Source organism: Nycticebus coucang, chromosome 9, assembly GCF_027406575.1.
Source record: "Nycticebus coucang isolate mNycCou1 chromosome 9, mNycCou1.pri, whole genome shotgun sequence".
Taxonomy (NCBI): domain Eukaryota; kingdom Metazoa; phylum Chordata; class Mammalia; order Primates; family Lorisidae; genus Nycticebus; species Nycticebus coucang.
The window spans coordinates 112,330,135-112,355,723 of record NC_069788.1 but is presented as its reverse complement, the minus strand read 5'-3'; the positions used below and the strand labels follow the sequence as shown (position 1 = coordinate 112,355,723).

Here is a 25,589-nt window from a genome sequence, read left to right as displayed (position 1 = left end):
GGTTCAAGAGATCCTCCTGCCTCAGCCTCCTGAGTAGCTGGAACTGCAGGTACATGCTACTGTGCTCAGCTAATTTTTCTAATTTTTAGAGAGGCAAGATTTCCTTGTGTTACTCAGGCTAGTCTCCAACTCCAGGCCTTAAGTAATTCTCCTTCGATAGCCTCCCAAAGTACTAGAATTATAGGCATGAACCACTCTTCCTGGCTATTTTAGGATTTAATATAAGCCCAATTATTATTTTTAATCTAGACAAGAAGATTCTAAAATTTGGAAAAATAAGGGAGAGCGTCCAGAAAAAGAAGAGAAAGGAAGGAATACTAGGCCTGCCTGAGATGAAATTATAAAGCTACAATAATTAAAATAGTGAGACCTGCAGAAAAGATTAGAAAGTCTGGAAAAATGCTCAAACATATGACAGAATTTAGTTTATTGTAAACTAAATTTAGCATCATTAGGCTATAGAAGGATTATTTAGTAATTGATAATAGGGATCATTGGTTAGTCATCTGGGGGAAAATTTTGTGTTTCTTCCGTGTATCTATACTAGCATGAGTTGCGAATAGATCAGAGATCTAAATAGGAAAGTAGGACTATTAACTAGAGGAAAACGTGGGGAGGAGGGAATATTTAAAATACATGTATAATATTTTAAGTATGATACAAATTCCTGGCATATAAAAGAAAAGATCAATAAATTCATTTCCATTAGAAAAAATTTCTGCAGGCCAAAGAAGAAACAAAAAAACTACGCCACGAACAAAATCAAAAGATGAACGAAAACTGCTAAATGCATTCTGTACTCACTTTATAGACAAAGACTAATTTACTTCATCTGTAAGGAAGCTCTACCTGGCAGTAAGATCAGCAACTTAACAAAAATTTAGACAAAGGATATGAGAGAAAGAGAAGCACAAATTATTCTTTAATAAGAGAACATGGGCCAGGCATGGTGGCTTACCCCTACCCTTATCCTAGCACTTTGAGAAGCCAAAGCAGGAAGATTGCTTGAGGCCAGGAGTTCAAGACCAGCTTGAACAAGAGCGAGACCTTGTCTCTACAAAAAAATGGAAAAATAGCGAGGCATGGTGGCATGTATCTATAGTCCTAGCTGCTCAGGAAGCTGAGGCAAGAAAGAAAGAAAACATGTACAACCTCCTCATAAGATTAATAATAATTAAAGCTATACCTTAAGGAAACAAAAATCAAATAGTTTGATAACATCCTGGGAAAGATACAGGGAAATAAATTCATACACAATGATGGAAAACTTTTCTTTTTCTTTATTTTGTTTTGTGTTTTTTTTTTGATGTATAACTTTTCATTAAGAGCAGTTTAACAAATCCATTAACGTATTAATTGCCTTTATAACATACCCAAAAGGAATCTGGGGTCATTGTGATGAGGGCCACAAAACTTGTGACTTACCCACAAACAAATTCCCTACATGTGATGAAGAAGAAAAAAGTTATGAAATGTATGTGGTGGGTGTATGGGTGATCACTGTATAATTCTTTCAACTGTACTGTATATTTGAAAACTTGCCTAATAAAATATTAGAAAACTAAAAATATATATATTAAGTGCCCTGAACTTAGTAATTTACAGGGATAATCATTGCAGCATTGTTTCAAATGGCAAAAGAATGAGATCATCTAAATATACATCAATGGAAAATTAGTTAAATAAATTATGGTACCTCTATAATAAAAGCCATTAGAGCCAGGCATGGCTATAGGTGCATCTATAGACTCAGCTGATTAGAAGGCTGAGGTAGGAGGATCCTTTGAGCTCAGGAGTTTGAATCCAATCTGGACAACATAGGGAGGCCCTGTCTCTAAAAAATTAAATTTAAATAGTCACTAAAAAGAATGAGGCTGCTCTGATATACTAAATACTGGTGTAGAACATTCTCCATTGTATTGTTAAGAGAAAAAAGCCTGGCCAGAAAAGGTAGATGGTATCCTATCAATTGTATCTGTGATGCACGTAGACTCTACCTGGAAGTATACACCTGAAATCAGTGCTTTCCTTCAGTAAAGGGGAACTGTGGGACAAAATGGGGAAGAAAACTTTTCACAGTTTATGTGTTGTGAATGTTAAATCTTATGATGTATTAACTAAGTAAAGATTAATAGGTATTTTTTGAGTTCCAGGATATCTGAAATGCTTAATATAAATACCTGCATAGTCCAGAAATTTCATCATTTTTTGTTTCAAAGTGGGAGAAGAATCATCTTCCTGAAATAGTACTTGTAACCTAAAATTTATGCTTAAATGAAGGAGCACTATCTTTCTCCTTAGTCTCTGGGGCATCTTCTATAGCTGCAGCCTCTTTTTTTAAATGGTGGATTTCCCCCCCAAAAAAATGAAAATAGTATTTTTCTTCGCTGTAAAAATGCTAGACATTGATTGTTTTAAAAAAGAAAAAAGGGGCAGCGCCTGTGGCTTGGGCAGCTCCTGTGGCTCAGTCGGTAAGGCGCCGGCCCCATATACCGAGGGTGGCGGGTTCAAACCCGGCCCCGGCCAAACTGCAACCAAAAAATAGCCGGGTGTTGTGGCAGGCGCCTGTAGTCCCAGCTACTTGGGAGGCTGAGGCAAGAGAATCGCTTAAGCCCAGGAGTTGGAGGTTGCTGTGAGCAGTGTGAGGCCACGGCACTCTACCGAGGGCCATAAAGTGAGAGTCTGTCTCTACAAAAAAAAAAAAAGGAAAAAGACATAAGATTATAAATAAGAAAAATGAAAAATGACCAGACTTCTATCACCTAAAGAATTAACATATCAATTTCTTGCCCACTCTTCTCTCACAGTATTTTATATAAATATTTTTTCAAACAGCAATGTGTTACGCCTATATTCCATTTTTATGTGTGTGTATAAAACTTTTTTAATGATCACTAAATTTCATTGTATGAAAACTTATGTCCTACCTAGAAAATTTTTCAGTGCACCTTTGTTTCTAATTTCAGGTATTTTAAACTAGTTATTTCCCAAAGTATAGTATGATATTTTAGGTGGTATATGATCTTTTTCAATTTCTGTGTTTATCGTCATATTTAATGGCTTATGATACTGGTTTCCCATTTATACGAATGATATAGAGCTTTCTGTTAAAATAAGCTTAACTTGAAGAAAAGAGGGAATTAATTTAAAGAAAAGTTTATTCAATGTCAAGCACAGTTGATATAGGATATGGTAAAATTATAAAAGTGTGATATAAATACCTGATGTTTGGGAATCATCATTCTAAGCAATGTTTTTATAAAAATTATTGTGCATAAGGCTAGGTACAGTGGCTTATGCTTATAATCCCAGCACTTTGGGAAGCCAAGGTGGGAGGATCACGGGACCCCAGGAGAGGTTATGGTGAGCTACAGTTATGCTACTGCACTCCAGCCTGCATGACAGAGTGAGACCTTATCTCTTAAAATATGTAGTACATAAATCTTTTTAAATCTTTTTTTTCCAGAGAAGTGTTTAAAACCTATAACGTTGCTGTGGATTACATTACTGTTGCACTGCTGATCTGGAATTTTGGTGTGGTGGGAATGATTTCCATACACTGGAAAGGTCCACTTCGACTCCAGCAGGCGTATCTCATTATGATCAGTGCCCTCATGGCCCTGGTGTTCATCAAGTACCTCCCTGAATGGACTGCATGGCTTATCCTGGCTGTAATCTCAGTATATGGTAAAACCCAAAACTAATAATTTGTTCATTACAGGAATGCCTCACTGGCTTGTTTTCCTTCCTTATCTAATTATCTTGGCACAGGGAAAATGATAATATTTATATCCCATAGTTATTCATTAAATAATTAATTAGCTAGAGTATCTTTTTCACTTGATCTTAGCCAAAAGGCCAAGATTTCAAAATTTTTGAGGTTAATTTTTTTTTATTATTTTACTACTGCTTTCAGTTTAGCTCAGTGAATGGTTAATGGAAGAAACCTTGAACTTCTGGTCAAAAGATGTAGATTGAAATCCCATCTCTACTGCTAACAGTCTTTATGACCTTAGGAAATTGAGTCACACTCTTAGAGCTTCAGTTTCCTCATTCGTAAATTGGGAACAGTACTTCTCAGGATTGTAAGAGTTCAGTGAATTAAATATATGTTTAAAAGCACAAGCAGAAAGAAAAGAGAAGAAAGCACAGAGTGCTTGATACATAAATTGTTCATTTTTTAAATCAAAATTAAGTTACCTACCTTTTTATAAGGTAAAAAAGCTTATTTTGATAGTGTAAGATTCAAATTCTGTAACAATCAGTGTGACATGAGTCCTGAATAATCATAATGTTCCCAGCATAAATAACTGAAGCAGCTGTATAGATATATACTCTTGTAGCTATTTCCCTGCATAAAAGCCAAAAAGAGACCGAATTTCAGAGATCAGAATGTAGTTTCTACAGTAGGAAGCCAGTCTTTTATCCCTTGTTCATATACTTATTAAAATGTCCAATGACCTCTACTAGGAAACCTCATCATCCCCATTTGGTTGAAGAAGAAACAGTCTGTGGAAGTAGAATTGAACTGGTTCTATTCTTGTATTTGAATAGTCTGTCATGGAACTATAGAATCCATATACTCATTATGTCTGACTTTTTAATAATCTTATGTTATAAAGTCTTGATGGTTTGCAAAGTTCTCATCTGTTATTGCTTAGCTGTGATAAAGAATGCCAATTCTGGAGATAGAATGCCTGGGTTTAAATCTAGACTCTTTTACTCATCACTTCTGGCTGTTGGACCACACACAAGTTACTCAATCTTTAAATCTCAGTTACTGTGCATATTAAAGTATGTTATGTACAATACACTAATGCACTTGAAGCAGTATCCAATCAGTAAATGTTTGTTGTTATTTTTTGCTGTAATCCTGTGAAGTATCAAAGACGGTTATCATTCTTATTTTACTACTAAGAAAAACTTGGAGTTTTTAGAGGTGAATTATTTACCTCAGCTTAAACTGTTCATTCTAGAACCTGAATTCCAAGTCCAATATTCTTTCTGTCATTTTACACTATATCTACCATCAACCTTCTGTTTTGTCTGCACATAATGCAAATGATTATTTCTACAGAGCTTTGAGTTCCTTTAAATTAGGAGAAAAAAAATTTTTTTTATCTTTTGAAATTTTTATATCCAGTATTTAGAGTAATGATTCAGAATTTCATTTTTATAAGACCTCAAAATGCCTTAATTTGTTACAAAGATTGTTCTGAAATTTACAAAGCAAAATTAATTTTAATTCACTTTAATTGCTGTAAGAAATAAACGAGTTTATTATTTAGCAGGTCTGTTAGGGAGAGCATGTAATAAAAGCAGAACAGCTGTAGGATGTGGCCCTGTCAAATAAGATGGAAATCTCATTGTTTCTGAACAAGACAAAATTTTCCTTTTCTTATTCAAACAAATTGAAGTAGGACTGGTGAGAAGAGGTAGAGGGGTATGTGTGTGTGTGTTTTATTACTGTGTGTTTTGTTACTCTGTTATACTGTTGTTATTAACAAGAAGACCTGACCACTTCAAGGTATGAAGTTTTTTTTAAGTGTATTTAAAATGACCGATAATGTTAAAGTAGCTATTATTTCTTCCTTTATAAGTTTAGCTATATCTGTATTTTTAAATCTTTGAGGTCATTTTTATATTTCTATTCTGAATTTTCATGACACAGAAAATGAAAGAAAATTGCAATAGATGGAAAGAAATGGTAGTATAATCAAGAATATTAGGGTGGTGCCTGTGGCTCAAAGGGGTAGGGCACCAGCCCCATATGCCAGAGGTGGCGGGTTCAAACCTAGCCCTGGCCAAAAACTGCAAAAAAAGAAAAAAGAATAATTTAGGCATTTTTCTTCCTCTCTGAATTATTGTTTTTGTAAAATAAGCCACTTTTCAACACCACATGTTTTGTGAGGCCTGAATGTTGGTAAAATGCTATTATTTGCCTGAAGACTAAAGAAACGCTAAACCAGTGGTTCTCAACCTTCCTAATGCCGCAGCCCTTTAATACAGTTCCTGTGGGTTGCAACCCAGAGGTTGAGAACCGCTGTGCTAAACCATATCATGCAAAGAGTTACTAATTATTTTGGTTTGTTGAAATGTATTGCCCTCTTATTTTAATTATTTTGGTACTACACAATACTATTTTTAAAAAGGAGAAGGGATGAATTTTTTCTGCTGGGCTATTCACATTTTGAAAAGTTGAGTCAAATTCCATCTGTTAAATTCCTCTCAGAGTAAAGCTTCTGTTGTTTGGAAGTGACTTGGTCTCATTTCTGCTATTGTACATTGACAATTGCCCTAGAATAGAATGTCCCATTATCTCTGCCTCTTTCCTTCAAACTGGGAAGATTTATTCCTAGAACCCAGTAAAGATACCCTGTAGACTAAACACATAGCAGTCAAAGCCAAAATGAGATTGGTATGGGTCTTCTTGGTGCTTTTGCTTATTTTGCTCGGGTGGTTTTCTTCCACCAGTTTACCTGCCATTTATTTCATATTCGCTCAACATATTTCGTGTAAAACAACAACAAAAAAAACAAAGTAAAATTTTTTCCCTTGGTTATCTCCTTCCTAACATACCCATTTGCAAGTTTAGCCAATATATTTTAACAAATGCCTTTTGTATTTTTCTCTTTCTAGATTTAGTGGCCGTTTTGTGTCCAAAAGGTCCACTTCGTATGCTGGTTGAAACAGCTCAGGAAAGAAATGAAACTCTTTTTCCAGCTCTCATTTACTCCTGTAAGTATTTGAGAATGATACTGAGTTAGTAATCAGCTTAAATTTATAAGAACTCTAATTCATGTACTTAAGGTCATTATCTTGGTACTTTTTTCTCATCTCAAATGCAGAGCATTAATGGGACTCCTACAGATCTCTTTGTTTACTTGCCAACCATTGTCTTCTATCTGATGCTGATTCAAGAAAGTTTTTAATATGAGTGGAAAGAGAGGTTGGAGAGCCAGTATTTCCGTTTAAAAATTTGTTCGAGTGTTATGTATACATATATTGCAAATGAATCTTACGCTAGCTTATGGAAAGAATTATACATTCCTTCAGAATGTTTTTGCCTTTTTTGGCTTTAGAGTTATATTTTTCCTAATCATTCAATAAATATTGATTGAGCATCAACCTAATCTGTGCTGTAAACAACAAAAAAGGAGTCAGATACTTTGCTTCCCCTCAGAACTCATTTGCTTACAATTTAGAGGTGAGATAAGACAAGTGTATAAAAAACAACATCCAAGGCAGAGTGTTATCATATTCCAAGGCAGAGTGTTATCTGAGTATACAAAAGGTATACTCAGAATGCAGAGAGAGTTCAAAAAATGAAAAATATGGCTGGGGAATCAGAGAAGGCTTTGTACACGAGACAGCATTTGGTTTGAAACTTTTTTCTTTTTTTGAGACAGAGTCTTACTTATTAACCCTCGGTAGAGTGCTGTGGTGTCACAGCTCACAGCAACCTCCAAATTCTTGGGCTTAGGTGATTCTCTTGCCTCAGCCTCCCGAGTGGCTGGGAATAGGCGCCCGCCACAACGCCCGGCTATCCTTTTGTTGCAATTTGACCGGGGCTGGGTTTGAACCCACCACCCTCAGTACGTGGCGCCGGTGCCCCACCCACTGAGCCACAGGTACCGCCCTTGGTTTGAAATTTTTAAGGATGGGCTCAGCACCCGTAGCTCAGTGAGTAAGGCACTGGCCACATACACTGAGGCTGGCAGGTTCGAGCCCAGCCTGAGCCTGCTAAACAACAATGGCAACTGCAATCAAAAAGTAGCTGGGAGTCCCAGCTACTTGGGAGGCTGAGGCAAGAGAATTGCTTAAGCCCAAGAGATTGAGGCGACATAGTGAGACTCCATCTCAAAAAAAAAAGAAAGAAAAAAGAAACTTTTAAGGATAGATAGGATTTTACAAGTAGAGATGAAAGTGTTGAATCTAAAGTGGGCTCATCACAAAGAATAATTTGGAGTTATAAAGTGTGACGCATCTTTATCAGGTTTCAAGTGTTCGATTTAACTAGAAGATGGAATATGAAGTAAGAAGGAGGATACTAGGAGATTAGTTTGAAAAGGCAGATTAAAGCAAAAGATCAAGGATACCAAAGACTGTTAGGTTTATATATCTGTGTGCTATTTAGTGATCCCTGAGGAATCAGAAGGTTCTCAAGCAGAAGAAATAAAAGAGAGTGATCAGAGCAGTGCCTTTGTAAGTTGAAGGCATTGTGTAAGATGAATTGTAGGAGGTGGATGCTAAGACCATGGGAAACATACTAAGATGATGTTGCCATGATCTGGTGGAAAATACAGTTTGTATGATACTGGCAATAGCAATCAAAAGAATGATGAGAGGTTTCAGAGGTAGAATAGTTATATATGTTTTGTGGGCCATATGGAATTTAATTGATGATACCTGTGGGCCATTCGGGTAGAAATTTCTAGCATGTATTAAGAAATAAAGTACTAGTGCTTGAGGAAAATTTGATGTTAGAAATACAAAGTTAAAGAACTTCAGCAAAGAGTAGTTAAGCTCTAGGACAGTGGTTCTCAACCTTCCTAATGCTACAACCCTTTAATACAGTTCCTCATGTTGTGGTGATCCCCAACCATAAAATTATTTTCTTTTTTTTTTTTTTTTTGTAGAGACAGGGTCTCACTTTATGGCCCTCGGTAGAATGCCATGGCCTCACACAGCTCACAGCAACCTCCAACTCGTGGGCTTAAGCGATTCTCTTGCCTCAGCCTCCCAAGTAGCTGGGACTACAGGCGCCCGCCACAACACCCGGTTATTTTTTGGTTGCAGTTTGGCTGGGGCCGGGTTTGAACTCGTCACCCTCGGTATATGGGGCCGGCGCCCTACCGACTGAGCCACAGGTGCCGCCACATAAATACAGTTACTTCATAACTGTAATTTTGCTACTGTTATGAATCGTAATGTAAATATCTGATATGCAGGATGTATTTAGGTGACCCCTGTGAAAGGGTCATTTGACCCCCAAAAGGGTTGCGACCCATAGGTTGAGAACTATTGCTCTAGGAGTACACAAGTGATTCAAAAAAAGAAGTGATGGCCAGCTGAAGTGCTTATGCCTATAATTCTAGCACTCTGGGAGGCCAAGGTAGGAGGATCTCTTGAGCTTAGGAGTTTGAGACCAGCCCAAGGAAGAACAAGACCCTGTCTTTATTTTTTTTATTTTTTATTTTTTGCAGTTTTGGCTGGGGCTGGGTTTGAACCCGCCACTCTCCGGCATATGGGGCTGGCGCCTTACTCCGTTGAGCCACAGGCACCGCCAGACCCTGTCTTTATTTAAAATAGAAAAAAAAAAACAAAAAAACCTAACCAGGCCTTGTGGTGGGCGCTTATTGTCCCGCCTACTTGGGAGGCTGAGGCAGGAGGATCACTTGAACCCAGGAGCTTGTTGTTGCTATGAATTGTGATGACACTATAGTACTCTAGCCTGGGCAACAGAGTGAGACACCATCTCAAAAAAAAAAAAAAAAAAAACCCCAAAAAACAAAACAACAACACTAGAAGTGAAGTCAAGCATGGTGGCTCACACCTGAATCCCAACACTTTGGGAGGCTGAGGTGGGAGGATTGCTAATGCCCAGGAATAGGAGGCTATAATGAGCTGTGATTGCACTACCACATTCTAGCCTAGGTGATAGAGCGAGACCCTGTTTCTTTAAAAAGGAAAAACAAAAGTTGAAGATAATGAGGGTTAAGTAAACCACACAGTATTTGGTGCCTAAGCTACCGTTAGTGACATTTAAGAGAGCAATTTCGGTAGAATTCTACTAGAACCAGAAACAAGGAAAGGGGGGTGTTTAGCTGGTGATGGCAATGCAAGCAATGGTATAGGCAGAAAACAGGTGGTGAAGGAGAGGTATAGTAAATATCACCCACTATCTCAAAGATTCTGTCTCTGCCAGGCGTGGTGGGTCATACCTGTAATCCTAGCACTCTGGGAGCCAAACTGGGAGGATCTCTTGAGGCCAGGAGTTGGAGAGAAACCTAAGCAAGATAGCAAGACCCTGTCTCTTAAAAAAAAAATAGAAAAATTAGCCGGGTTGTACTCGTAGCTAAAGAAGTCGGGTAGTTTTAGAATAGGTGATATCTGGAATGTGAAAATCTTTTCTATTTCCAACATAAATTTATTATCATATGTTTCTGTATTTATTGTAAGAAAAGAATAGATGAAGTTTTGAGCATTAACATTTTTCTCTTAGTGAACATTTGTGTGTAAGCTTCCTCCATGTTGTGTCTAGAAATTAAAGTCTGCTTGTGTAACTTATATTTGTGTACACAAAATGTGACATGAAATGTTAATATTTAATGGTAGGAATTTAGACTAAGGAATATACTTGAAAAGTATGAAATGTGTTCACAAAAACGATGCTTATACTAGGGAAAGGGGGCACTTTCAAATAATTATGTTACATTCATACAGTGGATCATTGTGTAGCCATCAAAAAGAATGGGGTGCTTTATGTATGTCCAACTGTTTTTTAAATGTCCAAAATTACATGTATTAAATACAAAATCAAGATTTAAAACAGTACGTGCAATATCCTATGGGTGATAGTAGGGAAGGGAGCTGTATATGGGTGGATGTATCCACTTCAGTATTAGTACTTCAGAGAAAAAGTACTAATTAGTGTTTTTACAGAATATAAGAAAACAGCAACATTGAGCTGGGCATGGTAGCTCATGCTTGTCATCCTAGCACTTTGGAAGGCCAAGGCAAGAGGGTGGCTTGATCTCAGGAGTTCAAGACCAGTCTGAGCAAGAGTGAGGCCCCATATCTACTAAAAATAGAAAAATTAGAAAAATTAGTCAGGCACTGTGGTGGGTGCCTATGGTGCTCAGGAGGAGGATTGCTTGAGCCCAGGAATTTGAGGTTTCTGTGAGCTAGGGTAATGCCACAGTACTTTAGCCGGGGGCCACAGAGTAAGACTATGTCTTTAAAAAAAAAAAAAAAAAAGAATTTCAACCTTTTTTGCTGTGTATTTGTTTCATAAATTCTTCAAGAATCCTAAAAGTACTAAGAACATGAGTAGAATTATAGAATTATAGTGATAAAAAGCCAGGAGACATAGATGCCAAGTTTCTTACTTTAAATTGCTTACTATGACCAGACTGGACTTAGGTTGCTGCTGGCATGGATTCCGACTGTAGCTTCATACAGCACATGTGTGTTTTCGTGTTATTGTTTGTATACCTTTAGGATAAATTCCCAAAACTTTTTGCTGGGTTGAAGGTTTAATGCAAATATAGTTTCGTTAGATGTTACCAAATTTCCTTGCAATAGGAGTTATACCATTTTTCATTCCTGCAATATATAAGAGAAAGAAACACCATTTAAAAGTATTTACATTGTCTCTTAACTAAAATGTGTTAGAGAGATGTGTGTATGTCTAGATCTATAAAGATATATCGATAGACATGTATTTTCTTTTTTTGCAGTTTTTATTTGTTTTTTTTTTTTGGCTGGGGCTGGGTTTGAACCTGCCACCTCCAGCATATGGGGCCGGCACCCTACTCCGTTAAGCCACGGGTGCCGCCCTAGATATGTATTTCGATATAAAGGACATAGGCCAGTGGACTGTCTGTTTATTACTTTTAACTTTTTTCTTACTCCACATTTAAGACATGTGGAGTTATTAAACATTCATTATAAAAGTGAGACATAATATGAAGAAACTTTCTTCCATGTATCTTTTAAATTATAATCATTTCTGAGGCTTTTGTGAACCCCAATTTGTCCTTGAATTTAATTCCCATAAGTAATTTTCATCAGTGAGGTCACACTATTTTTGGACAGCTAGTCCAGCTATTATTCCAGTGGTATTTTGCTAGCCTAAACAGTTTTCCTTCTGGCTACTTTTCAGGGACTATAAACAATGATGATCAGTTTTGTGATAGCAGCTGCAGTTTGGCTTTTTTTTTTTTTTGAGACAGTCACACTGTCTCACCCTGGGTAGAGTGCCATGGCATCATAGCTCATAACAAACTCTAACTCCTGGGTTCAAGTTATCCTCTTGCCTCAACCTCCTGAGTATGTGGGACTATAGGTGTGCACCACTATGCCCAGCTAATTTTTCTGTTTTTAGTAGAGACAGGGTTTCACTTTGCCCAGGTTGGTCTTGAACCGGTGAGTGTCGGCAGTCCACCCACCTTAGCCTTCCAGAGTGCTCGGGTTACAGGCATGAGCCACCACACCTAGCCAACAACTGCAATTTGACCACTACACTAAAGAGTCAGTTTCAGATATTTTTATCTACTAAAATCAAAGAGAGGTCTGGGTGCAGTAGCTCACGCCTGTAATCCTAGGCACTTGAGGAGGCCGAGATGGGTGAATTGCTTGAGCTTAGGAGTTTGAGACCAGCCTGAGCAAGCGCAAGACCTATCTCTAAAAATAGTGGCATTGTGATGGGCATCTGTAGTTCCAGCTACGTGGGAGGCTGAGACAAGAGGATCACTTGAACCCAAGAGTTTGAGGTTGTGTGAGCTATGACACCACGGTACTTTCCTGAGGGTGACAAAGTGAGACCAAGTCTCAAAAAACTAATAAAATCGAAGAGAATCATTTGTTGTTTTTACATACATTTACTTCTGATTGTTAAGGATTCTTAAATCAGCATTAATAAGATTAGCAATTTGTATAGAAGGTAATTGCCTTCTACTGTCTTTCCTTCTGTATTTCCAGTGCTTACTTGGAATTTTGTCTTTCTCAACAGCAACAATGGTGTGGTTGGTGAACATGGCGGAAGGAGACCCAGAAGCCCAAAAGAGGGTATCCAGAAGCTCTAAGTATAATACAGAAAGTAGGTTACTTTTATTTGGAATTATCCTGTTTTTTGTGGTCATCATCTTACAGGCTAACGGTGGGTTATGAAGCAATGATTTCAGCTTCTTTCTTTGGTCATGGATTCCTTTGAAAAGCTCTTGAAAACTGTGGTAATACCCAGTAAATATTCAATAATTTAAGGAGTTCAGATACTCCAGACCCAGCAGTACAGTCAAGGAACCCTAGGTTAAGATTTCTGCCACTGAATACATCATAGAAGCATGGAAAGGTTCAAATTGAGGCTATGATACTTTTAAGAAAAAAATTCACTCTTTTTCTCCAAACATGTAAAAATGAGTCTCTTGTCTAACATGGCCAGAATAACTTATGTATAATTTGATTAGAGATATGGTGATGTTTAGACTGAGAAGCTCAAATATTCCAGTGAATATGACTTTCTGGAAGAGAATAATAAAGGGTTAGGATGGGAGAGTGAAAGGTCCACCGTCCTATACAGAAGATACTAAGGGGAACACAAATTAGAAGTTGTTATTAGGAATAACTAATTCCCCTTGAAGAATAACAGCACAATATAAATGGTGATGAAAGGAAAGTTTTTAAATGCAAAACAAAGGGCTGACCTTAGAAGAAAGTTGAAAAACAAGAAAAATAAAAATGAGTGCAGAAAAAAGGCCAGAGTTTCCATTTGTCAGAAAGGGAGAGTTGAGGTTTTATAGAGCCAAGAAAACTGTAGAGTTACCATTTGGATAAATTCAAGGAGGACACTTTGAGTTGTGGATTCATATTTGGGACCCAAAGATATCAGGCTTTATTCGGCCATGAGCAGGGAAATAGAACAAGGTGGTGGTAGACGAGTAGAACACCTACTGGAAAAGCAGGAAACACAGCGGCAACAACTGCTCCAAGCCTGGTTATTGTGTTAACCTGTGGTAAGCTGAAGAAAGTGAGGTTCGTTCTCTGTGAGTTTATATGTATGTGTGTATGTGAGGATGAGACTTTGGTTCATCAAGATTTTATTCTTTTGGCTTGGTGCCCATAGCTCAGAGGTTAGGTTATATCACACTGGTTAGTTATATCACAACTGTATGAATTATTTATATAACTATATGTTAACTGTCTGTCTCCTCAAATAGACTGTAAGCTCCTCAAGGGCAGGGTATGTCTTGTTCAGTGCTATATTCTGGGTGCCGGGCAAAGTACTGGGCACGCAGGAGCTCAAGCAACATTTGTCAAAAGAATAAAATCTAGAACCACTCAGTTGTTCATACATCGGGGCTGGACCTGGCCTGAGCCTGGTAAATAACAGGGACAACTACAACAAAAAAATAGCCAGGCATTGTGGCAGGTGCCTGTAGTCCCAGCTACCTGAGAGGCTGAGGCAAGAGAATCGCTTAAGCCCAATAGTTTGAGGTTGCTGTGAGCTATGACACTACAGCACTCTACTGAGGGTGACATAATAAAACTCTGTTTCAAAAAAAGAAACATAGCACTGAACAAGACATACCCTGCTCTTGTAGAGCTTACAGTCTATTTGAGGAGACAGACATTTAACATATATAAATGTTACATAAATAATTCATACAGTTGTGGTAAGTACTATAAAGAAGATATTTAAGGTGCTATGCAAGTTTATAGGAGGGGAATTTTAAGTATTCTAAATAGTCAAGGAAGACTTCCCTGAGGAAGTGATAATAGGACTAGAGGAAGAGCTTTCTAGAATAGGAACCGGCCAGGGCTTTGAAGTGAGAAGGGGATGAACTGCAGAGTTCCTCAGGGAAAATGCTGCTGATATTTTGGATGGGACGGTTCTTCATTGTGTTGGACTTTCCATCACATTGCATGCTTGCCTCTCACCACTAACTGCCCGTAGTGCCTTCAAGGCCATATAACCAAAAATTCCTACATACCGGTTCCTACCTCCTGATGCCGCCCCTACTTGAAAACCGATATGTTAGTGAAACTAGAAGTTAGATTGGAACAAAATGACATAGGTCTCCAATAGGGATGTCTGTGCAAGGCAAAAAATGATAGAATGGAGAGATAATGTACTGCATTTGAATTCTGTCAGAGAATTTGAGGATAAATTAGTCATAGGTAATACACAAAGAATCCATCCAGGGAAAAAAGGAGGCAGTTTTCCAGAGAAAACAAAAAGTTGCTCAAAAAACTTGGTGCCTGTAGCTCAGCAGCTAGGGTGCCAGCCATATATACCAGAGCTAGCAAGTTTGAATCCAGCCCAGGCCTACCAAAACAATAACAACAACAACAAAATAGCCAGGCGTTGTGGCAGGTGCCTGTAGTCCCAGCTACTTGGGAGGCTGAGGCAAGAGAATCACTTAAGCCCAAGAGTTTGAGGCTGCAGTGAGCTATGATGCCACAGCACTCTACCGAGGGTGACAAAATGAGATTCTGTCACAGAAAAAAAAAATGTAATTATAGTATATTCTGGCTGTAGTAAAATTGTTTAGTTGTGAGTACTGTTTGCATAGTGATAATATCAAAACTGAATTTAACATAAAATGATGACATTGGGAAGTTAGGAGGAGTTAATGTACATGCATGCCTGGGTAAGAGGATGGGAGTCAATGCTTCATCTTCCCTCTAGGAAGTAAATAAGTACCTAAATTAAAACATCAAGATGAAGCTCAAGGCTCAGTGGCTCACACCTTTAATCCTAGCACTCTGGAAGGCTGAGGCCAGTGAATTACTTGAGCCCAGGAATTGGAGACTCCTGGAGCAAAAGCAAGAGACCCCATCTCTACTAAAAACAGAAAAAAATAGCTGGGCATTATGGTGGGCTCTTATAGTACCAGCTACTAGGGAGGCTGAGGCAAGAGGATTGCCTGAACCCAAGAATTTGAGGTTGCTGTGAGCTATGACATCACGGCACTCTACCCAGGGCAATAGAGTGAGACTCTGTCTCAAAAAAAAAAGAGCAGATGAGCATGCTATTTATAAAAGTCTTATTCTTAGATGATTTTATAAACTCTGAACCAAGGGGAAGATTCAGGCTTTGTGGAAACTTGGTTAAGAAAAAGAATAGAGTAGGTATAGAATGGAAGGCTGAGGTGGGAGAATCATTTGAACTCAGGAGTTGAAGACCAGCCAGAGCAAGAGTGAAACCCTGTCTCTACTAATAGGAAAAAAATTAGCCAGGCATTGTGGTGGGCACCTGTTGTCCCAGCTACTTGGGAGGCTGAGCCAGGAGGATTGTTTGAGCCTATGAGTTTGAGATTGCTATGAGCTATGATGAGGCCTTGGCACTCTAGCCAGGGTGATAGACCAAGACTGTGTCTCAAAAAAAAGGAAGAAGAAAAAGAATACAAAACTACCAATACATAATCGCTGCTAGGGCCGTCCCACAGGAAGTCTGTACAAGGAAGAGCCCTGATGTTTACAAACTTTACTTAGTTATTCACAGTAAATCTACTTCTGCTGTGAGCATGTATTACTTTTATAAGAAAATAAAGGAGTAAAAAAATGATTCTTGAGGGCGGCGCCTGTGGCTCAACGGGTAGGGCGCCGGTCCCATATGCCGGAGGTGGCGGGTTCAAGCCTAGCCCTGGCCAAAAAAAAAAAAAAATGATTCTTGAGCTTTACTTATTTTAATTATTTTTAATGTATGGAAGTTTCTCAAGACTGTTGTCCTCACCATTTTCAGTCTGATTGATAGGCATTATAATGGAATGACTAGCTCATAAGACAGTTTACTTCTCTTCCTTTCTCCCGTCCCTCCTGTAATGAATTCATTTTTATATTTTAGTCATTCAAGCCAGTGCTGAGTGCCAACAGTTAGGAAACTTTCAGCTGCAAAGAACTCAGTTTCCTTAAACAAAGAAGAAATATATTCTCTCACATGAGAAGTCCTGAGGCATTCATAGAGTTGGTTAACTGTATAGCTCATTGATGTTGTTAAGGGCCCAAGTTCTTCCTCCTACTGTGCCATCTTTATTTAGTATGTAGCAGTGGTTCTCAACCTCCCTAATGCCGCGAACCTTTAATACAGTCCAAAGGGGTTGTGACCAACAGGGTGAGAACCACTGGTATATAGGCTTGGTCCTCAGCCTCACTGCTCTTCATGGTTGCAAGTGTCAGCCCATGCATCATATACAGCAAGATAAGACAATATTTAGGGGAAGAAAAGGTTTGTTTCTTCCTTAATCTCTCTAAAGAGTAAGGAAATTTCTCCTACTCGTACTGAGTCACAACCCCACAGCCTTAGAGCATTCACTGGGAAGAGGAATGATGGGTTGGTCAGGATTTACCAGCAGTCATATGGTTGAGGAGTGGAAACCCAAATGAATTAGGATTCTGCTCTCAGGAAGTACCAGGGAAAATGGTTGTTGGAGAAGTCACCAGCAGGCACTGCTAGAGTTCGTGCTTTGTGGTTTAAGACCCAGCTGACCTGTGATTGGGCGGAGTGGCTCACAACCCTAAGCACTCTGGGAGGCCAAGGTGGGTGGATTACCTGAGCTCAGGAGAGACCAACCTGAGCAAGAGCAAAACCATCTCCCTAAAAATAGCCAGGCATTGTGGCAAGATTCCTATAGTCCCAGCTACTTGGGAAGCTGAGGCAGAGGATCACTTAAGCTCAAGAGTTTGAGATTGCTGTGAGCTATGACGCCAAGGCACTCTGCCAAGGGTCACAAAGTGAGACTATGTCTCAAAAAAAAAAAAAAGAGAGAGAGAGAGAGCCAGCTGACCTACTTACAATGACAGGTAGTTAGTGTTTCTGAGTAATTTTCTTAAAGTTATTAAGAAATTTTTCTAAATGTTAGAGCTTTTATTTCCATTTTCTCTTGAAGGTGCAGAAAGGGAGTCACAAGACACTGTTGCAGAGAATGATGATGGTGGCTTCAGTGAAGAGTGGGAAGCCCAGAGGGACAGTCAGCTAGGGCCTCATCGCTCTACCCCTGAGTCACGAGCAGTTGCCCAGGAATTTTCCAACAGCATCCTAGCCAGTGAAGATCCAGAGGAAAGTATGTGATTTCTCCATGTTGCAAAGTCTTGGATTTCTTTAGGTGGCTACCTTATCAACTTCTCCAAGAATAAAATGAATAGAGAACATTGCAGTCTAATTCTGTATCATATATACCTTTTAGTGAAAAATATCACTAATAGTGATTTTTGTTAGTTAAGTTTATTAATAGGCAAAATTCTGCCCTTCAGATTTTTTATTTTTTATTTATTTTCTTAAGGCCAGCCAAATTGAGCTGTAGGAGGTTATATACCAACTTTAGTGACACTAGTGTTAATAAGTTCTGATGACCCTCTAATATCAGACCTGCCCAGAATTTTTAAATTGGCCTTTTTTTTACAGCCAATTAATAATTATTTTAATTATTTTTAATGTATGGACGTTTCTCAAGACCAGGGGGCACTCATTTTCTGAAGTAAAATATTTTTTAAAAAATAATTATTCCAGCCAGATGCGGTGGTGCATGCCTGTGGTCCCAGCTACTCGCAAGGCTGAGACAGGAGGATTGCTTGAGTCCAGGATCGGATGTCCGCACTAAGTTCTGCATCAATATGGTGACCACCTGGCTTCAGGGGACCACCAGATTGCCTAAGGAGGGGTGAACTGGCCCAGGTCGGAAACAGAGCAGGTCAAAATTCCCATGCTGATCAGTAGTGGGATCGCACCTGTGAATAGCCACTGCACTCCAGCCTGGGCAATATAGCAAGACCCTGTCTCTTAAAAAAAAACTAAATAAAAATAATTATTCCAATTAAGACTTCATGACTGTAATATATTCATGTGCAAAAATTTCGTTAATAGGGCTGGGCCCGGTGGCTTACGCCTATGATCCTAGCACTCTGGGAAGCCGAGACAGGTGGATTTCTCTGAGCTCACAGGTTTGAGACCAGCCTGAGCAAGATCAAGACCTCGCCTCTAAAAACAGCCAGGCTTTGTGGCAGGCACCTGTAATCTCAGCTACTCGGGAGGCTGAGGCAAGAGAATCACTTGAGCCCAAGAGTTTGAGGTTACTATGAGCTATGATACCATGATACTCTACTGAGGGTGACAGAGTTAAGACTGTATCAAAAATAATTTTTTTTTTCATTAATAGGGCCGGTGTGGTGGCTCACATCTATGATCCTAGCACTCTGCAATGCCGAACCGGGCAGATTGTTTGAGCTCAGGAATTTGAGACCAGCCTATGCAAAATTGAGACCCTAACTTTATAAATAGCTGGGCCTTGTGGTGGCCTCCCAGCTACTTGGGAGGTTGAGACAAGAGGATCACTTGAGCCCAGGAGTTGTGAAGTTGCTGAGAGCTGTGATGTCTTGGCACTCTACCGAGGGCAACATAGTGAAACTCAGTGTCCAAAAATAAAAAAATTATTTTTGTGGATATATTTCACTCTTTGCCTGTACCATGATCTGTGGATTTGCATGTTATAGTCTTTGACGTTGTTATTCTTTTTTTTTTTTTTTTGAGACAGTTTCACTAATGTTGCCCCTTGGTAGAGTACCCTGGTGTCACAGCTCACAGCAACCTCAAAGTCTTGAGCTTAAGCAATTCTCTTGCCTCAGCCTCCCAAGTAGCAGGGACCACAGGCACCCACCGCAACACCCAGCTATTTTTTGTTGCAGTTGTCATAGTTGTTTAGCTGGCTTGGGCCGGGTTCAAACCCGCCACCCTCGGTATATGTGGCTGGTGCTGCAACCACTGTGCTACAGGTGCTGAGCCTATATTGTTATTCTTTTTGTTGGCAAATACTATATCTAATTTTAAAGATAAAGTGATTTGGGATATTGGCAGAAATGCAACTATTTCTTCAGTGTCTAAGATGTGTTGCCAATTGATAGATTTAAGTTAGCACTTAAGGACTTCTTAGGAACATTAATCAGCCATTAGAGTCCTTTGGTTAGGGCTCAGTCTTATCTTCAGTTAGCCTTAGAGATGGTAATGTTCGCATAAGGGATTAGCACATCTTAACTAAGTCACTCAATTTTTTTTTCACAAAAGTGAAACTCAATTAAAACATAAGAATATTAAGTAATTTTTAAGAAACAAACACCTAGATTCCTTAGCTTAATTAATCATTATTATGACCTTGACATACTTCAGTTTGAGTAGAACACTTTTTACACCTTGCTCTGAATCTTCTGAGTCAGAACTTACCGTGGGCATATTTATGACTGTTGCTTGGCTAAGTTTTCAGCTGCAGCCTATGACTTTCACACTCCTCGACACAACTGTCTACTCTTACATCAGGCTTTACTTGCCTTTGTTTTTTTTTTTCTGCCATCAGAATTATCACAATAAATAAGTTCCCTCTTCTGTTACTTTCCTCTTTCCTTCCTCATAAGTATCTGGAACCAAAAGAAACAAATAATGTCGTTGTTGACCAGAGCAACAGCATAATTCTTTAATGACTGCCTCTTCCAATTAAAAGATTACCTCTCCTTCTCACCTTCTTGTGTCCTCTGCATGTCCAACTTTTTTGCTTTTAATGAAAACTCAAGTATTGCCCCTCTTAAGTTCAGAGTAGTATTTTCTTTATCTGGGGCTAATATAAACTAATAATTGACCATCTTCATCATCTTAGTATCCAGCACATACATAACCATCACTGATTACATTAGCGGGTTAAACTACACTTATGGTTACTTACAAAAAGTAGCAGTTGACACTAGAATTTGGATTTGGTTTGTAAAAGACACATATGTCTTTCAGAACAACTTTTTAAAAATCAACATTTAATCAGAAAATAGAACAAAATGTTTAATTAAAAGTGTGAGACATTTTTATTCAGTTTATCTGAGTGGTGAAATTAGCCTGCCTTTCTAGGAGTGAAAATGGATTCAGAGACTCTTTCTGTAACTTCCATAGACAGAGAGGGAGATAGATTTTGCTAGTTTCTTCAAGTAGAGGAAGGAATTTTAGTAGTAGGAAGGTAAAATACTAAATTTCAGGCAGTTTTAACATGTGAATTGTGGCGATGGTTGTATAGGTCTGTACATTTTCCTCCATCATTGAATCATAAAATGCATAAATTTTAAAAGAAATTGTAGTTTAATGAAGCTGTTTTTTTTTTAAAGATGATGCCTGTCTTAAAAGGCTCTTATGAGGATTTATTAATTTATTAGTATAAGTGCTGAGTATTATAGACATTCAATAGATGACAATTATTATTATTGTTATTATTGATAAAATCAACAACTGTTGCTAAGGTACCAGAGTCAGTCAGTGGTTGCTTAAGGCCTATATTATATGGCTTCCTACTTTTCACAGAATGTGAAACTCCTATTGTTGAAAACAAAGAAAAGGGAGGAGAAAGAAAGGAAGAAAACCTAGCTAAAGCCTAATCTTGTATATCATTTACTGACTTTCATTTAATGCAGGGTAGAGTAGGGCATTGATATTTTTGAATTATGAAATCATAGCAAATCTTTCCTTTTTAGGAGGAGTAAAACTTGGATTGGGAGATTTCATTTTCTACAGTGTTCTTGTTGGTAAAGCTTCAGCAACAGCCAGTGGAGACTGGAACACAACCATAGCCTGTTTTGTAGCCATATTAATTGTAAGTATACACTAGTAAGAATGTGCAGACTCCTAATGTCAAAATAGATTATCCTTTTAAAGGCAATTCTGTTTTAATGCCAGGTAAGCTAAGTGTTCCAGTCCCCTGAGGAGATTTTTTAAAAACACAAGATAATTGGACCTCACCTCAGTAATTCTCCTTCCTTGCTGCATGTTAAAATCACCTGTGAGCTCTGCACAGGAATGAAATTTTATCTCTGCTACGTGTCAGTTCTTAAAGAGATAAACAGATCTTCACTTAGTCCCTGGACTTAATTACTGAGGGTTTGGTCATTTCACACTTGGTGACATGAAGTACAGCATACGGTGTCCATTCGGGCAGCAAGTGCACAGTGAGAGAAACTAACGCCGTGCATGATCCCATATAAATCTTGCTTACAATTTGAACCCTGAAGATTTCAAAACTATGATTATAGTTAAAAACTTGGTAAAATATTTCTTACTGCTATTTTTACTAAAGATGTGATTATCTTTGAAGTCTGTTAGTGAAGTTAGATGATTAGGTAAGGAGAGCCTTATGCATTTAGGTTGTGACTACATTTGTGATTTATCATACTAAGTTAGAATTTCCATGTATTTTATTTGTCTCTTGAGGTTTGTTTTCTGGATTTGGACATATTTATTGGATATGTCATGTCTTTTAAGAAGATTGCTTATTCTTTATGAACCAGAATAATGCTCAGCTTCCAGGCAGTATAGCTTAGTGTCTCAGTAACTAGGGTAAAAAGTGAACTGTATTATATATGGCATTCTACTCTTCATAAGCAAACTTTTGTTAGCATCTCTTTGTTCCCATTGTAGCATAAAGAATGCTCTTCATCCTTAGGATTTTAACGAGTCAAATTAAAATCATAATAACCTTCAATTTTTATTTATTTATTTATTTTTTTGGCAACAGGGTCTCATTTTGTTACCCAGGCTAGAGTGCAGTGGTGTTATCATAGCTCACTGCCACCTCAAATTCCTGAACTCAAGTGATCCTCCTGCCTCAGCCTCCCAAGTAGCTGTGACTACAGGTGTACACCACCATGCCCAACTAGGTTTTCTGGGTTTTTTGTAGAGACGAGGTCTTGCTATGATGCTCAGGCTGGTCTTGAACTCCTGGCTCAAGTGATCCTCCTGCACTGGCCTCCCAAAGTGCTAGGATTACAGACATTAACTATCATTTCTGGCCCAACTCAGTATTTTAGATAGAAATTTCAGTATTTAATTTTTTTCCAAAAATAATTTTACTTATTTTCAAAGTTTATTCTTTTCCTAAATTACAGGATGAAATATGAACAATGTGAACCATAGTAAACTCAAAGCAAAATAAATGTTACCTTTTTAATTGAGAAGCTACTTTTTGGGGCTGGATAGGGTGACTCACGCCTGTAATCGTAGCACTCTGGGAAGCTGAGGTGGGTGGATTACCAGAGCTCAGGAGTTTGAGACCAGCCTGAGCAAGAGTATGACCTTGTGTCTACTAAAAATGAAAAAACTAGCTGGGCATTGTGACCGTCACCTGTAGTCACAGGTCAGGAGGCTGCAGCAAGAGACTTGCTTGAGCCCAGGAATTTGAGGTTGCTGTGAGCTGTGATACCAGGGCACTAAACCCTAGGGCCACTGAGTGAGACTCTGTCTCAAAAAAGAAAAAGAAAACTGCTTTTTCTTCATGGTGGCTCTTCCAGATTTAGTGGAATATTTGTTCTAAAATTTAACCTCAAAGGTAAGTATTCAATTAACTAAATTAAAACCAAAGCCGAGTGTGATGGCTCATGCCTGTAATCCTAGCACTTTGGGAGGCTGAGGTGGGAGGACCATTAGAGGCCAAGAGTTTGAGACCAATTTGGTGAGACTCTGTTTCTACAAAAAATGGTCGCACTTGCCTATAGTCCCAGCTGCTCAGGAGGCTAAGCCAGGAGGATTCTTGAACCCAGGAGTCTGAGGTTATAGGGAGCTTTGATGATGCCATTGCATGCCAGTGTGGGCAACAGAGTAAGATCCTATCTCTAAAAATTTTGTTTTAAATAAAAGATTGAAACAAAGACTTGTGATTGAGTTGTTTTGCCTGAAAGAGCTTTAAGAATTAAGTATGAGTTTGTGTCTTTTCCATCCTCTCCACAGGGTTTGTGCCTTACTTTATTACTCCTCGCCATTTTCAAGAAAGCTTTGCCAGCTCTTCCAATCTCTATCACCTTTGGGCTTGTTTTCTACTTTGCCACAGATTATCTTGTACAGCCCTTTATGGATCAATTAGCATTCCATCAATTTTATATCTAGCACATTTGCAGTTTGAATCCCATGGATGTTTCCTTTGACTATAATAAAACCTGGAGAGGACAAAGGTGATTTTCCTGTGTCCACATCTAACAAAGTCAAGATTCCCAGCTGGACTTTTGCAGCTTCCTTCCAAGTTTTCCTGACCACCTGCAGTATTGGACATTGGAAGGAGGTGTCTTTAGAAAATGGTTTTGAACATTCTTCATCATGGTGGACTGTGTCCCTCGGTGCAAGGCTATCAGATTCGAGGGACAAGGACAAGGAAATGTGATGGGCCAAGAAGTTGCTGTGCGCCCTCAACAGTCTGACCCTTGGTCACAGGGAGATTTTACCAACACTGGAGACTCTCAGGACTACCGTTACCAAGCGGTTAAATGAAGTGATTTAAACCAAACAGAACTCTTCATCTTAAACTACATGTTGAAATCAACCCAATAAATCTGTATTAATTGAATTCTGAACCTTGCAGGAAGTGCTGCAAGGCACCAACATCAAAATGGAGAGGTGGAAAGGGGCTCAAGTTTTCACTTCCAGACTTTTCTGCTGCAGATTTATTATTTTTAAATAAGAAATTTCTCCCCACTTTAAGTCAAGTCAGGTCTGTAGGTTGATTTTGACCATTTTTGCTCTCAAGAACTGAAACCCATTATTGTCTCTAGGAACCATTTTTTCCCATGGCCAGCCTGAACTTGTCTGAAGTTGCTTTATTCTAGAAATATTAACTGCAGTTTCCAAATTCAGTAATTTCTGAAAATAATGGAACTGTTGCTCAGTAGTTCCCTATCATCCTTAAGTAAATTCTGGATTTTCCACCAAATTCTTAACTTTTAGATATACGTGTAGGTTCACTTGCCCCACAATGCCTCTTCTGTCACTGTCCTTCCCTTCCTTCCCACACGAGCAGTCCTCTCCCACAGCAAGTAAGGCAGCTCTGTCATAGTAGCAGATGATCCTGGTATTGTAGGGCTTTATTCTCTGTATGATGCAAAGAATACGTTATGAATCAGTGCTGTCAGCCTTGCTGTCATAACTTTCTTCCATAGCAGATAGAATGTGTGCCCAAAGACAGAATTAAAGAAGAGTAAAGTGGTTGGTGAAGCACTTTTGTCCTGGTTTTCCTTTTTTTTTTTTTTTTTTACTATAGCCCACTGTCACTGACAGTAGGCCAGAGTTTGAACTAATAGCCAAAAGCTGGTGGATTATAAGATTATGAGTTAGTCGTATCGGTACAAAGCAAGAGTTGGAGAAAACTACCATTTCACTTGGTGAGCTGCAGGAGAACTCGGGGTCAGGAGAAGAACCAGCTGCCAAGAGGGAGAAAGAAGGGGCCTCCAACGCCTCAGGGACAGAACAAGCTGATGATGTTAAGGAGGAGATCCAGGTGGCTCCTCAGAACTTCACAATGGGTGCTTTGTGGGTGGTCTCCTGTCTGCCTTCATGTTTCTGTCGATGTACCTTTGTGTGAATTGGGCAACGGAGGTGGCGACTGAAGTTACTGTATTCAATCTCCATGCAGTTCAGTGCACAGAGGCATCAGCCAGGGGGCCACGACCCCTCTACATAAAGCATTGCTAGGACACAGCCACAGAGATCACATTGTAAGCATTTGTGAGAAGCTTCATTTCTTCCCATGGCTGGAGCAAAGCTGGCTTTTCCTCTACTAAGTGCGGTTGTCTCTCCCAGTCTATCAGATGATCCAGTTTGGGGTTCTCCTGGGAGTTTATGATATTTATTTTCTGTCACGAGATAGTTCGCCAAAGAAACAAACTAGGAGTAGTGTTCCTGTACCAACTTGTGTGTGAGTGAAAACTGGCAGATGATAGGCAGTTAAGAGCAGGAAGAATAATAGCTATGTGGGCAGCGCCTGTGGCTCAAAGGGGTAGGGCGCTGGCCCCGTATGCCGGAGGTGGTGGGTTCAAACCCAGCCTCGGCCAAAAACTGCAAAAAAAAAAAAAAAAAGAAAAGAAAA

The 25,589-nt window shown here is 38.9% G+C and overlaps 1 protein-coding gene and 1 non-coding gene across 5 annotated transcripts in view; both read left to right on the top strand.

Annotated features, from left to right (window-relative positions):
- The window catches only part of PSEN1 (presenilin 1), an 81,231-nt gene extending 55,642 nt beyond the window's left edge, over positions 1 to 25,589 (top strand). For all 4 annotated transcript variants that reach the window (XM_053601727.1, XM_053601723.1, XM_053601724.1 and 1 more), the window contains exons 7-12: positions 3,467 to 3,687; positions 6,640 to 6,738; positions 12,737 to 12,823; positions 17,613 to 17,786; positions 21,220 to 21,338; positions 23,465 to 25,589. In XM_053601727.1, the coding sequence (XP_053457702.1) occupies positions 3,467 to 3,687; positions 6,640 to 6,738; positions 12,737 to 12,823; positions 17,613 to 17,786; positions 21,220 to 21,338; positions 23,465 to 23,620 (856 nt within the window). In that variant the 3' untranslated portion in view covers positions 23,621 to 25,589. The remainder of the gene's footprint in view (positions 1 to 3,466; positions 3,688 to 6,639; positions 6,739 to 12,736; positions 12,824 to 17,612; positions 17,787 to 21,219; positions 21,339 to 23,464) is intronic.
- LOC128595247 (small nucleolar RNA SNORA11) lies at positions 1,325 to 1,448 on the top strand. The gene has a single exon (XR_008382890.1). It is a non-coding gene; the product is annotated as a small nucleolar RNA SNORA11 (small nucleolar RNA).